This window comes from Artibeus jamaicensis, unplaced genomic scaffold, assembly GCF_021234435.1.
Source record: "Artibeus jamaicensis isolate MK-2021 breed Jamaican fruit bat unplaced genomic scaffold, CSHL_Jam_final contig_354, whole genome shotgun sequence".
NCBI lineage: Eukaryota > Metazoa > Chordata > Mammalia > Chiroptera > Phyllostomidae > Artibeus > Artibeus jamaicensis.
The window spans coordinates 16,125,076-16,147,266 of record NW_026521803.1 but is presented as its reverse complement, the minus strand read 5'-3'; the positions used below and the strand labels follow the sequence as shown (position 1 = coordinate 16,147,266).

Below are 22,191 nucleotides of genomic sequence, written 5' to 3'. Positions count from 1 at the left end.
GGGACTCCTCTTGTTCATCAGTAGGATTTATTATGCTCTGTTCTGGCAGAGAAAATCCCCTTTGGCAGTCCATCATATTGTTAGGTTGTTCCCACTATTTCCATGCCTCCCCCTGCCCTAAGCGGGGCTCTCAGAAGTGGATGAGGGCAGATGAGGTAGAGGAAAGAACACGGGCTGTGGGTCAGACAGACCTGTGTTCAAACCCTTGCTATCCTCGGGATGAATGGAGGAGTTTATACCTCTCTAGGATAAGAGACATGACAGCAACTGTATCCTGGAGATTGGAGGAAACGAGGTATGGGAAACATTGTCTTAACCAAGAACCAGCTCTCAGTAAACGTCTATTCCTTCCTTTTCCCCCCTCGAATGGTGTCTCATAGTACTTTCAATGCGTTGACTGACTTCTTTCAGCCAGGCCTTGTTCTCCAGCTGTAGAATTATAGAGACCTAGGATGCTTGGCTTGGAAGGCACCTTAGCCATCCCCGGGCACTGGCTTCCCACTCTACAGATGAAAACACTGAGGTTCAGAGTGGTCCAGCAGCTTGCTTGCACAGAGTAATATCCAGCAGGCATCTGCTGAGGCTTGGTGTGCTCTAGGTGTTGCGTATTTGATGCTTACAACAGCCTGTGAGGGTTACTCTTTTTAAAAATTGTTTTTGATTTTATCAATTACAGTTTTTTTGTTTTTATTCAACTACCAAAATTTTTTTTATTTTATGAAGTTAAAACATTGTTTGTCAAAAACATCATAAAAGGTGAAAAGACCACGAGCTATAAACAGGTTGTCCCAGGGTTCAAGGCCAGAGTAGCAAATCATTTCCATTGATTATCACAGTAATATCTTTCATGAGGTCGAGTAAGATTAAGCTGCCAAAATGATAACACGATGATTTTGGGCGACTCTCACTCACTTCAGACATACGACGTTCTCGGCCCCTAGGTTACCACGGTCTACTGCCAATAGCCTAGTCTACAGGAACTGCAGAGGAAGAGATGGTACATGGCCATTATGAGGAATTTACAGCTCTTGACTCCCTTTCACCAACAAGTCATCCAGACGGAGGAAGGCCCAGAAACATCGGGGCCACATGGGCAACAGCCACAGCTGAATTGGCAAGCACAGAAAGCATCCAGGAGGTCAAGGGAGCACTGGTGGCACCCTTCATCTCAGAATCAACTTGGACAGTGTCATCCGGGTTACTTCGGGAGAGTCAGTATGAAGCATTACCACTTAAAGAGGAACCAGATCTTCTGACCTTCTGTCAGTCTCGATAAACCATGGACCTCGGTCGGTGAGCAGACACACAGGTAAATGCTGCCAAAAACAGGACTGAAGCTGCTCCCGTCATTCCTGAGGTGCGATCGAGCTACGACAAAGTTCTGGGGAAGGGAAAGTTTCCAAAGCGGCCTGTTATCATGAAGGCCAAGTTCTTCAGAGAGGAGCTGAGGAGAAGATGAAGGGTGTTTATAGGGCCTGTGTCTTTGTAGCTTGAAAAGCCACCTGGAGGAAAGTTCATTAAATAACCACAGGTGCTTTTGTAAAACAAAATAATTTTCACATCAACTGTTTGATAAAGAAATATGTAAGTATCTCTTCTCAGTCCATTATTCTAAACCTTCATTGTTAAGTTACCTTACCTCCCACGGGCCCATGGACTTCATAATATACAGCAGAACCTCAGTTCTCCTTGTTCGTTCGTTCTGGAACTTGAGACGAGTGCCCAAACTCGTGAGTACTAGAGGATGAAGCGTTTTCTCTTGCAGGGCAGCGTGGTGACTCTTCCAAGTTTTATCAAGGGTGACCCAAGCAAAGTGTCGCGTGCTGAAACATTTTTTTCTCATCAAAACGTGCCAAGTACAGGATTTGATGAGTTCTGAAACCAATGAGTATCAAGGCAGGACTGTATTTTAATCAGGTTACTTACCCAGAAAGGAACTCCCCCCAAAATATTTCCTTAGGATTCTGTATCATATCTCAGAACAGCCCTGCTCTCTCCTGCCATTTATTGCCTTCAGGTTTTACTTAACCGGAATGTGTGGCAGGAATTATGTGGGAGGAAAAAAATCCAGTCCTCTTTGGAAAAGATTCCAGTTATTTTACCTCCAGTTTGTCACTTTTTAACCTCTGCTTCCTTCCTGCTGGTCTCCAGAATCATCAACATTGCCAGTGCCATTGCCACAATCCCAGAGGGTTCCAGCTGCGCACTGAAGGTCAACAAGACTGTGACTGCGGACAAGGCGAGGTGCTGCGCTGCCTGTCCTGTCTGAGCACAGCGTGGCCATCTCGCGATGTGCGGGTGGTCCTCCCTGTTGCAGGAACAGCATGTCAACGTGCTGCTCTACGACATGAACCATGAATGGCTGATGCTCGCGCCTCAAGGAGCTGGTGCCCATCCTGCACCCAAACCACAGTATGAAAAGAGTGGAGTTCCTCCAGCACGTCCTCCGACTATATCTGGCACCTGGAGTTAGAGCTGAATTCAGACTCTCAAGTCGGGACCCCTCCAGGGGCCACGGGTTCCCTGCAAGGACTCTCAAAGATGAGATCAGGGCCCTGGCAGCTGAGGCAGCTTGCGTTTCAGCAAAAGATGACATCTTCTGTTGCCGAGGCTCTGTCTTCCAAGATCTTCCAGGACCAGCAGACCCCCGCCCTCTCAGGGGTGAGAAAGAGTAAGTGCTCTCTGGTGCCCTCGCCGCAGTTGAGGAGGAACAAAATTGAGATCAGCAGCTTAGGGGTTCAGGCTGCACCCGGCCCAGGGCTGGGGAACTGACAGGGCAGGCCGACCTTCCCCTACCTCAGTTACAGCGGGCATACAACATTATATTAGTTTCAGGTGTGTCCACGGCCCAGCGCTTAGACATTATATAACTTACTACGTGGTCAACCTTTTCTTTCACAGCTGAGACATGAAGGAAGATTTGGACAATTAACCTACACTATGCCACTCCAGGCCACACCTGTCTTCAGTGAGGAAAGTGGAGCTGTGACTAAAACGGACTCTCCAAGTTTGACCTTTTTTCTGCCTTTTCAACACCCTCCATGAAACAGTTTACCTCAAACTTATTATACATCTTTTGAGACCCAGACAGCTACTTAATTAAATTCACGAGAGCATCATCTACAGAGAAACACCCAGAACTTTAAAAAATGTTTTTTTAAGAAAATGAAGCATTTATTTTTTTTGGAGCACTTTATTTATTTACTTGTTGAAGGACATCTTGGTTGCTTCCAAGCAATTATGAACAAAAGATATTTTAATCATTTGTGTGCAGGTTTTGTGTGGTAGAAAAAAAATTTGATTGGCAGCTAGAATGACTTACCCAGCTTTAGGAATACTCTCCACTTTTTCGATTATGCTCGCTCGCTCTGATGTGGTTTGCGCCACCTGCTGGACACAGGGACCCCTCACTTCCCCAAGCACATACTCCCTTGTTTGAGGAGGAACAAGCCACATCACGTTACAGGCAGAACTCTGGAGCCTGGGAACCTCTGGGGGCCTCAGTTTATACAAATGTCCCCTTGGACGTCCAGACTTGATTAGACTTGGGGGAACTCATTGCTCCCAGAAACAATTAGCAACCATGGAAACTCGACCCAAAGAAGACCCCACACAAATGGTTCTGGAACAGTACAGGCTGTTCGTGGCATTTTGGGCACAGGCAAGATTCTGAGTGACTTTCAGTCCCACTGTTCCTTCTTCCAAAGTTGGTTCAGGAAAGAACAATTTCTTAACAGCTACACATGCACACACAAACCCACGACACTATTGCTGTCCACCTCGGTAACCAAACCACACTTGACCCTTGTTCCCCAGCTCAGGTCGGCCCACCAGCCAGGGTTCAGGAGGGCTGAGCGGTGGGTTTCTCTGACACTCTCACTCCCCACTTTGTTTTCCACTCTCCTCCCATAACTGTGGCAGGTCTCTTACTTGTACCTACTCTGAGCCCATAACCCTCACTGTGGTTCTACTTTTCTGAACACAGTCACCCTGAGACATATTGTCACTCAAACACACACGAAGTTGGTCTTCACTTATTTTCTATGACCCATGTGGAGCCCCCATTTCTGCCAATGACGGGAGTGAGGTGGGATACTACTTAAACTTGCCAAAGAAAGACAATTCTGTAGTTTAAAACAGGAATTTCTGGGTTAACTGAAACTGTTCTGCATTCTCTCTGTCTTTACTTTTTCTGGGTGCAATGTCCCTGGGCTCTGGGGGAAAGGTGCCCGTCGTTCCGGCGGTACAGCCCCTCCCACGTGCTGACTCCGCTGTGGCTCACTAGACTGTCCCTGGATGCCCTGCACTGCTCTCCCTTGAGATGTGGCCAAGTCCACACTGTCCTCTGGGTCAATGTGCAGCAATGTGCTGCTGAACACCGAGGCCCCTGGCATTTGCCTGCACTAATGAGGTGGCCACCGTGCTTGGCCCCCTTTCCTGACAGCCCACCTGTCGTCTTGGCATCCCCCACTGCCCTCCCACCCCACCAAAGCACTCTTGGTTTCCTGAGTTCTATGCCAAGGCTGTGGGACAATCAGGGTGCTATTTCAGGATCATTTAGGAGGCTCCCACAGGGTTCTGGGAATCCACATGCAGGGAGGAAAAGGCTTTTAGAATCCTCCAGGGGGCTGATGAGTATGTAGCGGGAATGCGGACATGCCTGGGAAAGCTGGGATCTGAGATGAGGTTTCTGAGTTGGAACACTTCCAGGAGTTGACGGGCACAGGGACATTCCCTGGGAGTGAGGAGTGTAAATGGACCACAGGGAGAGTCCCCTAATTAGAGAAACCATACCTGTCAGGGGCGCCTGGGGGAGGGTTCGAGGGGAGCCCCTGGGAAACCTTGGGGTTTAGGGGAAATGCAAAAGGAAGCTTAGGAGAGTGGAACAGTCGTGGACTTTATAAGTCAGCCTCCTGAGTTTAAATCCTGCGTCTAAGGGCGAAGTTAGATCCTTCCTTTGAGCCTCGCTTCCCCCAGGTGTTAAATGGGGACAGTGCCGCCCCTTCTGCAGGACAATCGGAGGTATTCGGCAGACAGCAGGTGCTTGGTAGGGCGAAGTCCATCATTAGCTGCGTGTCAACAGTTAGAAAGGAAAATCATTAAAAACATTCAACTGTATTTTCTTAAGAGGCCCCCCGCACTGTGCCTCAGAGCCAGAGGATGTGTATACTTATTGTAGTCATTTCTACTTCTGGCTTTTTTGTTCTCTTATTAAAGCAATAATGCGTTTTATAACTTATGGTACCTGGAATCCAGGAAATGCATGATTTATTTCCAGTTCATGGAGGTGCAAGGCTACAAGATACATTCTGGCATTCCTTTTTATCTCAGTTTGCTGCTAGACGGCAGAGAACAACTGAACTTCACACAACACTCTCTGAAGTCTTTTTTTAAATACTTCACATAATGAAACCATAGGTTTCTTGCAGGCAAGGACCCTGTAGTAATAACGTTCTCTGTATAGGACATAGCCTACAGCCAGGTCCAATATATATATTTTAAGATTTTATTTATTTTTAGAGGGGGGGAGAGAGAGAGGGAGGAAAAGGGGGAGAAAAATATCTATGTGAGAGAGAAACATCTGTTGGTTGCCTCTCTTATGTGCCCCGACTGGGGACTGAACCTACAGCACAGGCATGTGCCTTCACTGGGAATCGAATCAACAAAATTTTTGCTTTGTGAGATGCCACCCCAAAACTGATCCACACTGGTCGGGGCTCCAGTAGATATCTTTCTAATAAGGGATTTAAAGATTCAACTTGGAGAAGAGAAAGATGCACTGAATTTATGATGCATGTTAAGTAAATAAAAGACTAAAAATATCTTAAGAAAGAGAGATGCCTCTATTACGGAGAGAGTACGAGAATGGATTAACATGAAACAGTAGCACGAAGGATTCCAGTGAGACTTAAGGAAGAACTTCCTGATATAGAAGCCATGAACATGAGTGCATAAAAAAATGATAGTGGTCCCTTTCCAGGCTAACATGGGTAGGGGAAGTACCTTTGAATTCAAGGTTAGGGGGTAGCTGAACTTCTAAGGTTGTTTTCATTCTCTTCGAGAGTGAATGGGTTTTCCTTATTGCAAGTCCTTGTTCTCTTCTGCATGGGTGAAAGTCCACCTTGACAGGTTGGACTTTGAAGCATGTCCCAACTGATTATGAACATCTTGGGTGGGGGTGAACTTCCATATACCCAGAAAGTGGAGAAGCTGCAAAGGCTGCAGTCTTCCCAGGGGTTCAGAGCCCGAGCGAGCTGGGCACTCTCCCCGCCGTCCACTATCTGGTCTGTTTCAAAGACCATCCGAGTTTTATAAATCCCCCAAACAAAGAAAACTTGTTTTGCACTAAAGGAAAAAGAAATCAAACCAAACCAACAACATCTTTACTTGACCTTTAAAACCCTGCAAGCCTCAGGGCTGTTGGCCGTACCAGGTGGTAACTGCGGTCTTTCAACTGAAACTCGGCCAGGCTTCACCAGCCTTGTTTGTTGCTTGTTGCTAAGGGACCGCTAAGAAGACTAGCCCATCATAGATCACAGGTGAATGGAAATTTCTTCCCTGTGCTTTTGTTTGTGGTGATGAAAAATAATTTAGGGTATTTGAGGTGGGGGGGAGAAAAATAATCTCTTTCTGTGTCTTTGGCTTTGGAATTGTTTTTAAAGAGCCTCTTCCCATCCCGACAAACCCAAAGACGAGAGGGGACAGTACATGGTTTTCTGCCATCCTGAAGCGCCCCTCATTCTAGGCTTTTCTCTTCTTCCTGTCGTCCTTTCTTTGGTCAGGGCTGCATGTCTGATGGTGGAGGAGGCACGAGGCAGGTCACCCAGCTGGACGTATTGCACACCTGCTGTCACCCACAGCTTACTCCCCCATAAAAATGGGAGAAAGCAATAGGATGTATTTCTAGGATTGTGGTGAGGATAAAGACAGACAATAGGATGAGGCATGTTTAGTTAGCATAGTGCCTGACCCTAGACAGTGGCCAGGAAACATCACATGCTATTTGTATCACCACCACTATCCTTTCTCTGTTGTCTTTTCCTAAAGGGAAATACTCGTTTAGTTTCCTTTTTTCCAGACTGACTGCAGTCACAACAGTTTTTGACCAGGGCGGGGACCGCTGAGTAAGAAAGGCCGCTGCATCTGAAAGCTGCAACTAGCAGGGTGTGCACTGGAACCACACACCTGTGAGCTCTACCTTTGCTTGTTGAAAAAGTGGGCCATGGAGCCAGCTGTGGCTGATACAGTCAGGAAGCTCGGATGCACTAGTCCACGTTCCCATATATCCGCGCAATTACTAAAACAATTCAGGAGTCTTGCCGTCTGGTAACTTGGAAGTGCCTCTTTAACCCACCTGTAGCATTGCACAGAGCTGATTTTAATGAGCTCTACCAGTAACCCACTGCTTACATTTTTTACATGATACACAGTTCTGTGATGAGCAGCTATCTTGTCATAATTGTAATATTATCTCTTGAGGTGAAATCTTAGAAGCCGAGCTGCGGAAGCTGGCGATCCTTTGATGAACCACTCGAATTATCATAGGCTGTATGTGGTATTAGGTGCTCTTCATTCCCCATTACCAGGGCCATGTTCGGGTCTGGGAGGTCAGAATTGGAGAAGCGGTTTCCTGTTATGTTCCTTCTACTTCTGAGTGTGGTTTTCTCAGTTCACCTTGCTTCCCTTTCCTAGCCCCTTGACTTTTACTTAAGGCCAAATATTACTGGCATATGGGAAAGGGGGAAATCCTGTTTGTCTTCATTTCTATTTCATCCCAGATTTTGATGGTGGATCTCTAAACTGAATTTTTAAGACTTTACACCCTGATATAGCAAAAAAACACCCCCAAAATGTGGATAATACTGTCCTTTCTGAGAATGCTCCAGATTTCATGGGTGTTTTATTTCTCTTCATTTGCAAGGGACACTCCTGGATGAAAAAGCCCATTCCTTGGGAAAACACGAATCCCCACCTCTCTCTGAGCCATGGATTTAGCTGCTCTCAAAGACGTAGGAAAAATGCTTTGTGTGTCTTTTCCTTCTGTATCTACTTCCAACTAAACACCTCTTTCCACTGCACCATTTCACTGTACATGATTTCATCTCAGAGAAAAGTTGTAAACAAATCCTAAACTCTAAAGATATGTGCAGTGACATATTTGAGGGGTCAGTGTGCTTAAAGCTGTACCTTAATTTGAAATTCATAAAAAATTAAGATGATTGATGGATGGATAAAGAAATCGGTGGGTAGGCAGACATGTGATAAAGCCATAGCAGTAAAATGATAGTGTTGGAAGGTAGGAGATGGAAGTAGGGATGTTCACTGAGAATTCATTCAGATTGGCTTGTGTATGAAGTTCCCCAATACAATGTTGGGGGAAATGTCCAATGACACAACATATTCCATTCAATTAATTTCAATAGCACTGCTTACATCAAGGGCAATTCTGCAACAAAGAGTAATTGAGCGTCTGCCACATATAAAGCATTGTTTTATGTGCTGAGAATAAAGAATGAATTAAGACAATGTTCTTGGTTCAGAAAACTGGTAATTCCATAAGGGACACCAAACTGAAATTAAGCTTTCTTGGGGGCAAACATATGTCAACGGTTTTCTGAAATAGTCTAATTTCAAGTACTTTTATTATTTTTAAATGTAAGGGATTCATTGAGTAAGTGACTTGATGTTATTTTGATCGCTTAACTTAGTAACACTTTTTATATAAATAAATTCACAGGTCAGGAAAAAAGGAATCTTTTGCCAAATGCTGTATTCCAATTTTGTTTAGGGAGACACTTTTGCCATAACTGTATCCACTTTTCTGATTGTTTGCTGTCTTTATTGACATAACATTTAAAATGTACTTGACAGCAAGAAAAAAGGCACCGGAACATAGAGAAATCAATTGAAAGCCAAAGAAAAAAAGAAGAGGTTAATATTTAACATTCACAAAGTTTGGAGTTATCTTCTACCTTCTCCCACTCTTCCTTCAGAATTTCCTGCCTGCAGCCCGCCCTCCAGTACAGCCTGAGAATTCTTTCTGAAAACTGATGGTCAGATGGTCCTGCGAGGGAATTTTCAGCGGCTCCCTATTGACTGGACTCTGCGCCCCCAGCGTCAGCCTGTGGTCTGCACCCACCTCTTTCTCCATACCCCACGCTGCGTCCAGGGGTCCTCACTTTTCAAATACTGGTGCTCTCACCTGTGTGACGTCTCTATGAAGCTGATCCACCTTCACTTAGTCTCCACTCTTCATGGAGAGCACACCTCTCTAACACTTCTTAGATACTCCACATCCTGGACCTCACACAGAAATTAATCTTCCAATCAGCCTTGCCATTTTCTCTCTTTGATGCTGTTTTATGAAAGGCTGTATTGGTTTTCAGAGTACAGTGTTTGAAGCTGCCACCTATGCTACCGTGCAGGCCCCTGGAGGGCAAGTTTATTCATTTTGGAAGAAATTTGAAGCCACTGAAGTGCTCTGCACAAACATTTGCTTAATTGAATTTAGTTTAGCAGGAAAAGTCAACATCTATTCTTAAACTCAGCCCACACCAGGCTGAGCGTGTTATTTGTGAATCCATACGCCAGGATCATTTCCTCCAAAGTGCAGTATTTCTGCCCTTCAGAAAGATGAATTTTACTAGGAGAGGAGCAGGTTTTATTAAACTTTCATAATTTGGACATCGTTTTCCAGGCAGTCCTAAAGCATATCACACTTTATCTGGGAGAAATTCAGTTAGCAAAAGCAGTTGGCAAGGGCAAGTATTGGCTTTGCGAGTTTTTCTTGCTTATGAACTTATTTGAATTGCTTAGTTTTTCTTTCCTAGCTTTGATACAGGTGGACCTTGCATATTTTGCTGGGTACACAGTGTCATCTTGTGGCCAGAGAGCATATAACACCCACTCCAATGCTCCACGGTTTTGGGAAGTGCAGAGGTTTAGGTACCTGTGCTTCTGCTGTTCCATTTATTTCTGTCATTCAGAGGATCTGCATGTGGAGGAACATGAACTATAACAGGTCAATGTTCACATAGCTTATGGGTAAAACAACTCAACTTGGGCTTCAGGTAGCAGGAGTATATTTAGAAGATGTTATGATTGTATTTTGTGCATGTCCCCAATTTTCCACAGCACTACCCCCAAGGGCTACCTGCAATTCACTTCCCCCTATGGTGTGGTATTGAACGTGGTATAAATTTGAATCTTGCATAGACTATGGTGTTTTTCCTGAAAATAAAATTCAGGTAAAACTGGGGTGACTGACATGCCTCAGGTTGCTCCCGCAGGGTCCAACTCAAGAGGATCGTGACACCAAACTTCCCACTAGAAGACGGTGAAAGCAGCAGATGAGGGGAAGCTGGGCGCCCAGCCTTGGGTGAAAGGACAGGATAATAAAACAAGTGAGCAGTCCCCAGGCCCACGATTCAGGGGCCACGCCACCAGCTGCGCTTTTCTTCGGTCACCTTGGAGATTCCTCTCAAGTCTCATTGGAGCTACAGACTCCTCATTCAGGCTGCTTCCAACTCAGGCTTAAATGCTGTTACTGTGACAAGTAATGTGTATTGTTAATTAACCAAATAGTTGGACAAAGAAATTCATGACTTTCACGGGGAAAAAAGTAGTACACATTTTCAAGCTCAGTCTGTTTGTGTACTAGGTATTATTATGGGGTAAGCTGTTTCTTCAAAGTTACGGGTTGAAATGCTAACCACCGAGTACTTCAGAATCTGATTATATTTGGAGCTAAGTTCTTTATGGAGGTAATTAAGTTAAAATGAGGATGTTGGGATGGAGGAGGAAGTTGGGCACAGACAACCCGAGCAGGAAGGCCGTGTGAAGGTACTGGGGGAAGAGGGCCATCTCCAAGCCAGGCAGAGGCCTCAGAAGAAACCAGCTCTGTCCACGCCTTACACTTGAAATTCTAGCTTCCAGAATCGTAAGGAAGTAAATGTCTTGTTTGACCCACCCAGTCAGCGACACTTTGTATGGCAGCCAGAGCATATTAACACGGCGGGATTGTTTTAAATTATTTTATTTTTGAGTTTAGAGAGAGGGAAATGCAGGGAGAAAAAGAGGGAGAAAATCATCGTTTGGTTGCCTTTCGTAGGTGCAGGGACCGAAGCTGCAACGCAGGCATGTGCCCTGACCAGGGACCTAACCTGAGACCTTTTGGTTTGCGAGACAATGCCCAACCAGCTGAGCCATAACAACCAGGGCTTAATACAGTGTGGTTTTTTAGAAGGGGAGTTCTCATGATTTGTAAAAACGATTCATTATTTAGAAGCGGAATGCTGGTGTCAGTGATGGTCCAGGGGAAGCAGCTGGAGGTGAGGAGTTTAGGGGATCATTTATAAAAGCTGAGCTCAAGGCGGGGTCCTGGTCCTAGACTCAGGCTGGCAGCAGTCGGGGGAGGGGCAGCCACCACCAATGGGGCTCCAGGAGCACGGACAGCGAGGAAGGAGGTCCTGGACCTTAGAAAGGGAGCTGCTGTTTAGGGAGAAGAACTACCTGACCTGATTTGTCGCCTTCTCACCAGTCTCCAGCCAATGCCTCCCACTGGCCAAGCCCGACTAGAGGCTCAAGGGCTCTGACACCTGTTGAAGCATCCGGTGAAGGACTAGCTCCTGGGGCTTGGAATGGGGTGCAAAGGCATGGAGAGTGGATAAGAGGAGGCACATGGGAAATCTGGGGCCCAGGGCCTATCTGGATTTTTGGCCGAGGTCCACATTCCTCATCTCATATCTCAACTTGGCTCCTGGGTTGGTGGGGGATCTGTTATCTGTGGACCAATGAGTCCACTTAGACTCACAACTGGACTGATACAGGTTTCAGAATATTCATGCCAATGACGCACTAAACCCAGTGGGTGCGTGGGTGGGAGTCTGCTGGAAGGTGTGGGGGAAGGGAGGTGACGCTGGAGGGCCGCTCCATTAGAACCTAAGTGTGAAGATCAGGGACCTGAAGACAGCAAAATACATGAAGAAGACGTTCAGCATTTATGTGCATTTTTGGTGAAGTAGTAGAATAGGTAAAGGTAGGCTGCGATATTAAAGATGCATAATATAATTTCTACAGCTACGTTGCCAAAAAGGAATCTTTCCATAGTGGCGGAAATGGCCCGTATTTGTGCTGTCCAGTGGGCCGGCACTGACCACCTAGAGCGTAGCCTAGAGCCGTGGTTTTCAACCGGGTGCTGCGGGAACTTCTACAGCGTGCGACGCCTCACTGCTTAGTCAGGGACACTGACCTCTTTCCCCTCAGACTGTCGAATACAGAAATGACAACAGCCAGCACAACAGCTGTCAGTGCGAACAAATCCAAGTTATACCTGTTTTTTGTCAGATGGGCAAAAATGTATTTTTTGGTGTGCTACAGAATTTTAATACTTAGTTTGCATGTGATGTGGGATGAAAAAAGTTGAAAATCACTGCCACAGAGTGTAAGAATAAATCTAAAATAGAAAAAAAAATTTTTCCTGGTAAAAAATAATTTCCTTCCCCTCTCCCATCTTGAGTGTTTTCTTAAAAAAACAAAACCAGAAAACTTGTCATTGTTCTTTCTTTCTCTGCCTCTTTCACATGATACATCTTTTTAAAACTGCCAGCTTTATAAGATGGAATGTCTTTCTCAAGGCCCTGAGGCTCATCTCTTCAGACATCATGAGAGATCACACTCCTCTCTCCCCTCCATGGCTGCCTGGACCCAAGCTGTGGCCAGCCGCCTGTCATGGACGTACCGGAAGTTTCATGATCTCTTCAGATAAAGGCAGTCAGCACACAGAATGATCTCTGCAATTACCAGGTGAACTTAAGACGAGCTGTGGTACTAGCAAGTCTTGTCTGAGGACAGGTTCTTACGTATCTTGTGGTGAACAGGTACGTAATGGCTGTATCTACCTGGCCATACAAAAATGTGAGATTTTTATCTTTGCCATTTCTGTGTGAGGTGTCTGTGATGCACGTTATCATTCTGGTTTAATGTTTATTCAATAATAAAATTGTTTGTTTTCTCTTCTACTTTTGGGTAGTCTTTCTATGTGGGCAGGAGAGATCTTGTTCTTGATTACATTTCCGTAACAAGAACAACCAGTTAAAGAATAAACACAAGGAGGTAGAGTTAAAAGGTCTGGAGAGGAGCTGCAGTAGAATCCTAGAAGACACAACACAGAGGAAGGCAGGAAGGGAGCAGAGAAGCAAACGAACGGATGGGATCAAGAGAAAACAAAGACCAAGATGGCAGGCTTGAACTCGCCCCTAGGAATAGCTGCTGTTAAGTAAATGAAAACCTCCTATGAAATATCAGAGATTGTTATAGTGGACGAGAAAGCAAGACCTATCTAAAAATTTACAAGGAACACATTCCAAAGGCATAGACAGGTAGAGAGTAAGAAGATCAAAGATACACAAACACTAGGCATAAGAAAGCTGGTGTGGTGATACTCATTTCAACACTGAGAACGTAACCAGAGAGAGACAGAGACGTTACCCAATGAAATAAGGGTCAATTCTGGGGGAAAGGCACAATAATCCTACGCGTGTTAGTGCCTAATAACACAGGGATAGCATGTTTCAAAACATTTAATGGAGCAATGGGCAAAGCCACAGTCAGTTGGAGATTTTAACATCCCTCTTTAATAAAAAAAAAAAAAGTAGAGAAAACAATTAGTAATGACAGAGAGGATTTGAACTACACTTAATGAGACCAAGAAATTTTGATATGTTGAAGAGTTAATAATCTGAAAGTTATCTGAAATACATGATTTCCAGGCGATACTTGATAAGCAGTATTTTCTTGTATAAAGTTTGATGTAGCAATGATGGAGATATAGTCGGCAGATTCATGAAATCAACCAAAAGTTGCCCCCGTGTGCCACCTGGGGAATGAGCCCTGGGGTCGCAGGAGTGTAACACCATCTTCACGCCACAGGGTGTCTCGGTGTGCCAGTGTCCACAGTATTTATTAACATGACATCATAGTACAGGCAGGAACTTTGATCTTTCCCCCTGTAAACTATGACAAGCAGCTAAAACAGCCCTTCAATGTTGGTTCAATTTCATGATTTTCTCTCTTTGGATCAGACGTGTAAGATTTCTGCAGCCGATGCGACAGGTACCTCCTGTGTTGTTCTGGGCAGGAAGCCAACTTCAGTCCCTTAAGAACAAGGTTGCCAGACTCGGCAAACAGAAATAGAGCGCCCAGTTAAATCTGAATTTCAGGTAACAGATAATTCTTTACTAAGGGACATACTTACACTATAAAAACATAATATTGATCTGAAATTCAGATTTAACTGGGCCTTCTTATCTTCTATCCTACTTAGGAAGGAGAATGTGCTCTTCCAAGGGGCTGGCTGAGCTGGTGTCAGCAGCTCTAATTAAAACACCAAAGTCCACCAGGCACCTGCCCTCAGGGCGCCAGCTCGGCTCTCAACCACCAGCTACATTCTTTGTGAAACAGGACAGAGCAATAAAAAGATCCGGGCAAAGAGTTGCTCTAAAGAGCATGTTTTTTTTAATTTAAATATTTTGATGATACACATACAAATATAGTTTTTCCAGGGATAAATGTAAAAGCTAATATAAATCACCTATTGGGAACAAAGAACCATTAAGAAAATGTGATTTCACTAGACACATTTGCTAGGCTAGCGTTTTTGGACCGCTCCCGCAAGTTTAAGACCACGTTTTGTTCGAAGTACTCAGGCCATTTTTACGTTTCACACGGCAGTGACTCTCCCGTTGCGTACTTGCAAAGTGCAACTACTAAGTCTACATTGAAAAAAAAGTAACACCACCTACTAAGTAGAGAGCACAAAATTCAGAGGGAAGAAGGACCTTCGCTTTGGCCATTGACTTATGATATCTAAAGATATTTATCTTCTATTCACAGACAGTCTGTGGGAGCAAAAAGTATCAATATTTTACATTACACAATGAGTCAACAATATTTCTATAAATGTGCTATAAAAATAAATTTTTAAAGATTTCATTCTCAAAGCAGAATATTTTGAAAACCCACAAAATTACACAGTATTTGAAATGTAGGAAAACTATTTTTGTTGTGAAGAGTATTTATATAAATTGTTACTCAGAGGCACATATACTTTGCAACTTGGAATAACTTCTTCTTTCAAGGAGCAATAGAAATACAATCTATTTATTTGGTCAAAATACCCAAATCACTTTTCAAAAAGGGCCAAGGACGACATACAAATTCATATCAATTACATATTTGATGTGTTGAGTTTGAGACAGAGAGTAAAATCTTAATTTCAAACTCATCACTATAGAAGTGAGAAGGTCTTTCCATGTTTTGAAATTACAGATTAAAGAGAGTGGCTTCTATCATCCAGTTTCATTCTACAGCTGTTGCTTTGGCGTCCATGTTAGACACTGAGGATAAACAAAAGCGTTGAAATAAGCACGGTTCTTCTCACAGTGTAAATGGTCTAGTGGTTAGTTCAGCTGTGCAAAATTAGAATAGAATATATCCTGAGGTTTTATAAATAGTATATTACTACTATAAAAAGTAAAGTGATCTTGTATTTATGAATTTTCCCCTGGATTATTCAGCTGAATTGGAGGTATTCACTATTTTCATTATTGAGGGACAAAGGGAAGACACAATGTTATTTTTAAGGTCACACAACACAAAGTTACATGCACAGAAACATGTGTTTTTACCATGTCAATGTTCCAAAATTCTATCACTGTGACACTGACCGAAAGGCCTCTGTTCTTGAGGAAAACAAGCACAACGGTCACCCAAACTGTGCATTTGTCTTTGGGTAAATGAGTGTTTGACAGCTGCTGGGGCGGGAAGAATGGCTATAGAGGAGCAACGTGAAATGTGGGCACAGTGTGCAGCAGCCCCGTTGGCTCATGATTGCTCTACGGTGCGGCTGAGGAACCGGACGCTCCGTGTTATTCTGGGATATTCTTAGATGCCAGGTTTACTCTCTGTTGAACTTGCTTTGTGAATATTGTTTGGCCACAACTCACTGAAAGGCACTTAAGACACACTGTCATGGTTACACCCTTGGGACGTCCAAGGGCATTTCTGAAGGTCTCTCCTGGACGCTAAGAGAGCAAGGTCCATGGTCTGAAAGTGACTGAGGTTTTACTTTGGTGGAGGTACCTCTTATGTCTGTGAGCCGCAAGGAAAGGCAGGCCCATTGAAAACAGGAACTCACTCATTGCTCGTTCAGCTCTGGGTCCGACGGCGGCTGACCGTTCAGGAGAAAGAACGCTGCACTGTGCTGTGCTTGGAGACTCTGGTGGACGCCGTGGTTACAGTAGAGCTAGAATGCCCAGACTCCTTGAAACCGAAATTTGGGAGAGGGCCAGGGACTCCAGCTCCAGAAACCACGGTCTTTCCGGCTGTCATGGAGGTTTCAGCCGCAGCCGGGTAACTGGACTGCAGGGTGGAAGCGGGTGTTAGCACTCTTTCCACCACCGTCACGTTCTGCCCTGCTGCCGCACTGGGCGTGGCCAGAGTGGGCTGCACACCTGAGCTGGCAGTAAGGAAGCTCTCTCTCTCCCTGACCACAACATAAGGCCCATCCGGCAGGTACGGAGTGCCTTCCAGAAGACCAGGCAGGCCCCTGTTGGGCTGCATAACCCTCTCAGTCACCATGACATTACCCTCATTAGCATAACGCTGGTCTACCGTGGTAGCAGCTGGGGCGTACACTCGCTCCGTCACAATAAGGCCCTTCGGCTGTCTGGGGCCCAGGATCACAGTGCTTGGTGGTGAAACAGTGGAGCCTGTGGCAAAGGTTTCTGTCACTGTGACACTACCAGAAGCCAATGAATTAGGGAGAGGTGTAGCTACCTTTTGATCCTGCTTAGAAGACACAGACTTTTTGGTGGCTATTTCCTGCGTTATTTGCTCTGCATTTGCTTCATGCAAATGTTTTGAAACTTGAAAGCTACTTCCAGAGGAATAGACATTCTCTGAGTTAACCCTTGTTTGCTCAGAGAGTGAATGAGAAGCTGTTTCTCTCTCAGGGATTGGCCTCTGCTCAATTTCCATATCCATATCTATTTTTTGACCTAAGCAAACTTCAGCTAGTGTCTTGAACTTAAATCCTAAATCATTCAAGAAATGGTCATCTAGCTCTCCTTCGATGAAACTGCAACAACCAATGGAACCATGTAGAGACTCAGTTTCTTCCTGAGAATAGACCAGAAGGCAATCTTTGGCTGTGTGATTGTCATCTTCCTCAGTACAACGGGCAGCTTTCTAAAATGTCAATAAAAACAGAGGTATATGATTAGTGACACAACTTCACTGAAGAACAAGACTATATTCCTTCCTGAAATGCACAGCCTGAGTCTAAATGCAGGGAGACGACAGAGAAACCCACACTCAAGGGCATTCTACAGCACAGCTGGCCAGCAGCCTGAAAAATATTAATATTGTGAAAGATAACAAAGGCAGAGAGGGGGCAGATCCAGATGAAAGGAGATTAAAATGCCAGGACAACTAAATGAAGTGCAGGATGCTGGTCTGGACCCTGGGCAGGAAAAACAATCCCTACGTAAGACATCATTGTGGACGACTGGGTACCTTCCAGTTTGTAGGTGTCACTGCTACGCCTCTGAGTCTGCTCACCGCACTGTGTAGTCGGAGAGGGAGAGAACTGCAATGCGAGTGCCCGCGTGCGTGTGTGAGACAGCAGACAGGGTGGGACGACGTGGCTCTAGGGGCTAACGTTTGTGTCATCTGGGTAAACAGTATACAGGAGTTCAAAATTTCTCTTCTTGCCTATTTTCTGAACGTTTGAAATGCTTTCTGAATTAAAAGCTGCACATGCATATGTAACCAAGGCTGCCAGGAGCAGGACTGGAGCAGAGAAGAAAAATGTACCAACACACAACAAATAGGGGACCAGAATGGAGCTGCGCAGTGAAACAGAGAGGGGACACTACGTGGTTTCCCCGACACTGACATATCCCTTTCTCCCGGTCAAGTTAATACTTAGGGGCAGGCAGATGACGCGGAAGAGAGGGACGTGGAAGGAAAGAGAAAATGGGAAAGCGCTCCAGTAAGGTGTCACCATTTATGGGAGAGAGGACAGAAATAGATTGGCCTCCGTGGAAGCCCAACACCTTACTTCTCTCAAGTGTCCTCCAGATGCGTGTCACTCTGACTCTGCCCATGGGACACACGGGCTTCGTTCTCGAGAAAGGCACCCAGTCCTGCTTCTAATTCCTAATTCTGGAAGTGAGTTTCCAGGCTGTAACCAATCCTTTTGCCTGCCACTTTCTTCCTAATTTTTTGTGAACCGCCTCCATAGTGAAGCCAAGGGCTCTCATTCAGAAGACAACACTTAAGTGGACATCACAGATTGTGTTTTTCAGGTCTCATATTTAAAGCCTGGGGAGAGATTACACTTTCTGCCCCACTGCCATCTGGCTTGGTCATGTGACTTGCTCTGGCCAATGAAATCTGAGTGCCAAAAAGGCAGCAGCTTTAGGAGCCACTGTAAGATTCTGCGTTGCTATGTTCCCTCTGCCCCAAGGATGGCAGCTTCCCAGGTACAATCTGCTCTCTCTGCATCTTGGAATGAAGAGCAGAAATGCACTTGGTGGCAAAAAGATGAATGTGAAAAAAGCCATTGTGAGAAGTCAGATTGTGGGGTCATTTGTCATCATCACGTAATTTAGCTGACTGGTTCAGCGGGTCATAGCTCTCTTTCCTCATTACCTGTAAGAATTCATAAACATAAACAAACAAAAAAACCACCAAAGTCCCATCCAGATCTGAGGCAATGATCAGCCTAATAGTACCACATTCATGTATAAATGTTTTTTTCCCTTGTACCTAAAAACCAACGCTTACCTCAGTGAAATAACTTCGTAAGAATTCCTCGTTCGCTGCAGTAGCAGCTGCTCGAACTCCAGCCAAGTCTCTGAAAGCCCCCGTGGCTCTTGTGGTCCTTATGGTTTCACCACCTACGACGGCTCCTGCTGTCCCTGTCACCTGGGTGGCACCCCCAGAAAGGTGGCTTTGGTGTTCTTCCCACCTCCCGTCCACCTCGGACATGTCATGCTGCACTCTGGTAAAGGAAGCCGAGCTGCTCCCTTTCACAGTGGACTCCTTGACTGCTACAGCCCCTACTCCAACTCCTGCGCCACTGCCCACTACACTCTCTCTGTGATCCGCCGTCAGAAGCGATGGCACCACCTGTGAGGGCAAATACAATTGAGAACTGAGCTGGAAAAATGAAGGGTCAGCACGGTTGGTAGGATCTGAGCTAAGTGGGCATACAGTGGGAATAAGCTATTTCCTCAGAAGCAAATTAGGAAAATTACTTTGGGTGGACTGACTTCTGTTTGAGTCTTCTGAAGAGCCATTCTATCTTCCTGTTTTATTAGATGATTATCATCCAAAAGGAAAACAAGTTATTTAAATATAGACTTGGCCCATTTATTCTATTGGCACCAATTGTATTTCAACTTTCCTCTGAAGTTTAATGCCTTCTTTATGGTTATACAACTGCTATTTTTTTGTGTAGCTGGACAAATGGTCATCCTAAATATAAACTATACTTTTAAGCCTCTATTGCCACTAGAAATTGCCATGCAAGTTCTGGTTAGTGTGGGTTCAAGCAGAGCAGAATGGAGAATGCATGTTTTGGGAAGTGTTCTTCAAGAGCGGTTCTTCACTTTTCTCTTATTGGCTTTTCGAATATGGGCACAGCAGCCAGTGTCTGTCTGGAGCAGGAAGACAGCAGAGAATGGAATTCACCCATGGAGGAACAATGAGAAAAAGAAGCCTACAACCATATGAAATCATCATGATGGTCTTGGACCACCCGTTAATGTATTTAAGCCACTGGTATTCTGAGTTCTCTGACACTTGATGCTGATCACGTCGTATTAGATATGACGCTCACTGAAGATGGTGATGAGAGACCCAGGGTGAGGATGCAGTAAAGAAACAGTGGGAGGTGGTTGTCACGCAGGCAGAACAGGGGGGTTTGCGATCTTTTACGACCGTTATGGATTGGTGGGCTTACCTCTGCCAACCCTATGTATTAAGGGAAGTGACAATGCAGAAGCACCTGGTTTTGAAATACTGTTAGTAATAAATATGTTCATCCTAAATCTCTCCACACTCTTGCTCTCTCTAACCTTTGCTCTGCATTCTCTGCAACACCAGGCCTGTCACAGAACAGCAGCACCACCTCAACTCTGCCCTGGCAACAAGCACAAAATAGGTTTTATTCAAAGGCATGTGAATGAAATCTGTAAGGCCCACTTTACTCTCTTATGACCTGAAATGTTACAAACACTTCCCAAGGCCCCTTTAAAAGAAGAAAAGGAGACAACTTCCATTGATATTGGATTATCTGACCTTGTCTTCAGGTGGTGCCCCTTCATTATTCCAAGGATGCAGCATCTCTATGGTGCCAGGAATGGGGGCAAAGCCTTTGGCGCTCTCTCCACAGTGGCACATCAGCAAAAGAAGGGGTACAACTGGAAGAAAACAAAATTAAACACAAATAAAAGGTGAGTCCTGAACTTTTAAAAAATTTATGTTATATAATTTTGGAATTGGCATATCACTTCCTAAAGTTCAGTCTTTACTTATTACAGCACTACTTCTATTTTTCTCTTCTTCACCCCGAGCCAACCTCACCTGCTTGTCTGGGGAGAGCCACACCAAAGTGGACAGGCAGGATGAGGGGGTCGAGCAGGTTCAGAGGCCTCGACCCTCATTAAGAAACTGAGCGTGGGTACTGGGTGGGACACCAAGACTGTACTCCATGGTATCCAAATCAAAGAAACCAACTTAAAGATGAACTTTTTTGGTTTTTTAAACCACTTGAATTTTAAATATGAGAATATTCACTATCCAAAAAAATATATCTATGTGTTAAAAAAATCAAAAGCTCCTCAGGGTAGAAACATTTTCATATGTTCAAGTGCAATGGAACTTGTATTCTTCACCAGTTCATCCTACAGTAGATTTTGGCAAAAGGAAGACTCACTGAGGTTTAAGTCAACTAATTGCTAAAACGATTCTACACTAAAACCCTGAGAACAGATCTAGAGTCAATCCAATCTCAGAGCTCCGTCCTCAAATTCGATTCTACCTCCAGGAGGAAGTGAAGGCCAGTGTTGGCCTCTTGACCCGGGTAGTAAAGAATAAACCACACCCCGCAAGCAGTGCACCGCAAATCACACCAGGTTTTATTGCCACTCCCATTTGTCATCTTCCAATGACAAAGTGACTACTCTCTAGACTCTTTTTACGCACAACAGTTGACAACCCTGTCATAGCTACTGTAATAAAAAGACTGAAATCAGCTCGTGGCAATCCAATATTTATACAAATTCAACAAATTTTTATTGAGTGTGTACCATGTGACAAATACCCAGAAGGCCCTGGGGAATGTGCGATGAGGAGGTGGTGCCAGGAATCCCCACATAAAAGATGCAGCCCCAGCTCCTGGACCTCCCTACAAACCTGGGAAGCTGAGACAAGTCGTTTTCTGTGCCTGCATCATAAAGTAGAAATATGGTATAAAAGTACATTGCAAACTGTTGAGTGCTGTGCATTCAACTACACATCTACTGATGAATTTTAGCAGCTCTTCCTCGTCACAGAGAGCTGGGACTGCCTCGAAGATGGTCGTCTGCCCATGCTCGGTGGTCAAGTGGAGTGCTGGCCACGTGACCCCAAGCTGCAGTCCTGTGTTCTTTCATGAAAGGAAACCCGAGGTCTTTGGAGGGCATGCAGGGCAGGCAGGACGGGCTGTCACTGTCAGAGGGCATGGACGCACTCAGAGGTGTCACTACTGTTGGCTCAGGTGAAGGGCAAGCCCAACAGAGTGTATAGGGTCGGCGGGAGGGTGGTTCTGAGAAGTTGAATGTGCAAAGCAAAGATCAAGGAACATAAAATGAGTTTATAAAATAACTTTGTGTCCATAATCCAAATCTATGCAGCAAACCAGGTCTGAGCACCTCCTGTGGGCAAGGCCTGTTCTAGGCACTGGGCACTAGAGACAACATCCCTCCTTTGCAGAGATTATCAAAATGCGGACACTGATTAAGTGAAGTCAGTCCGTCAGAGAAAGACAAGAACCACATGATTTCATTTATATGTGGAATCTAAAGAAAACTATAAATGAATAAACAAAACAGAAATGGACTCACAGATCGAGAGAACAGGCTC

General features: G+C 44.9%; 1 protein-coding gene and 1 pseudogene across 1 annotated transcript in view; one reads left to right on the top strand and one right to left on the bottom strand.

Moving 5' to 3' along the window:
- The first annotated feature begins 1,279 nt into the window (after nt 1-1,279).
- Nucleotides 1,280-2,675, top strand: LOC128627266 (DNA-binding protein inhibitor ID-1-like; annotated as a pseudogene).
- An 11,058-nt stretch (nt 2,676-13,733) lies between these two features.
- Nucleotides 13,734-22,191, bottom strand: part of DSG2 (desmoglein 2) — a 39,470-nt gene continuing 31,012 nt past the window's right edge. Inside the window, exons 13-15 of the mRNA XM_037165628.2 lie at nt 20,368-20,489; nt 18,850-19,194; nt 13,734-17,247 (exon numbers count right to left, since the gene is read on the bottom strand). Coding sequence (XP_037021523.2) covers nt 16,237-17,247; nt 18,850-19,194; nt 20,368-20,489 — 1,478 coding nt within the window. The 3' untranslated portion in view covers nt 13,734-16,236. The remainder of the gene's footprint in view (nt 17,248-18,849; nt 19,195-20,367; nt 20,490-22,191) is intronic.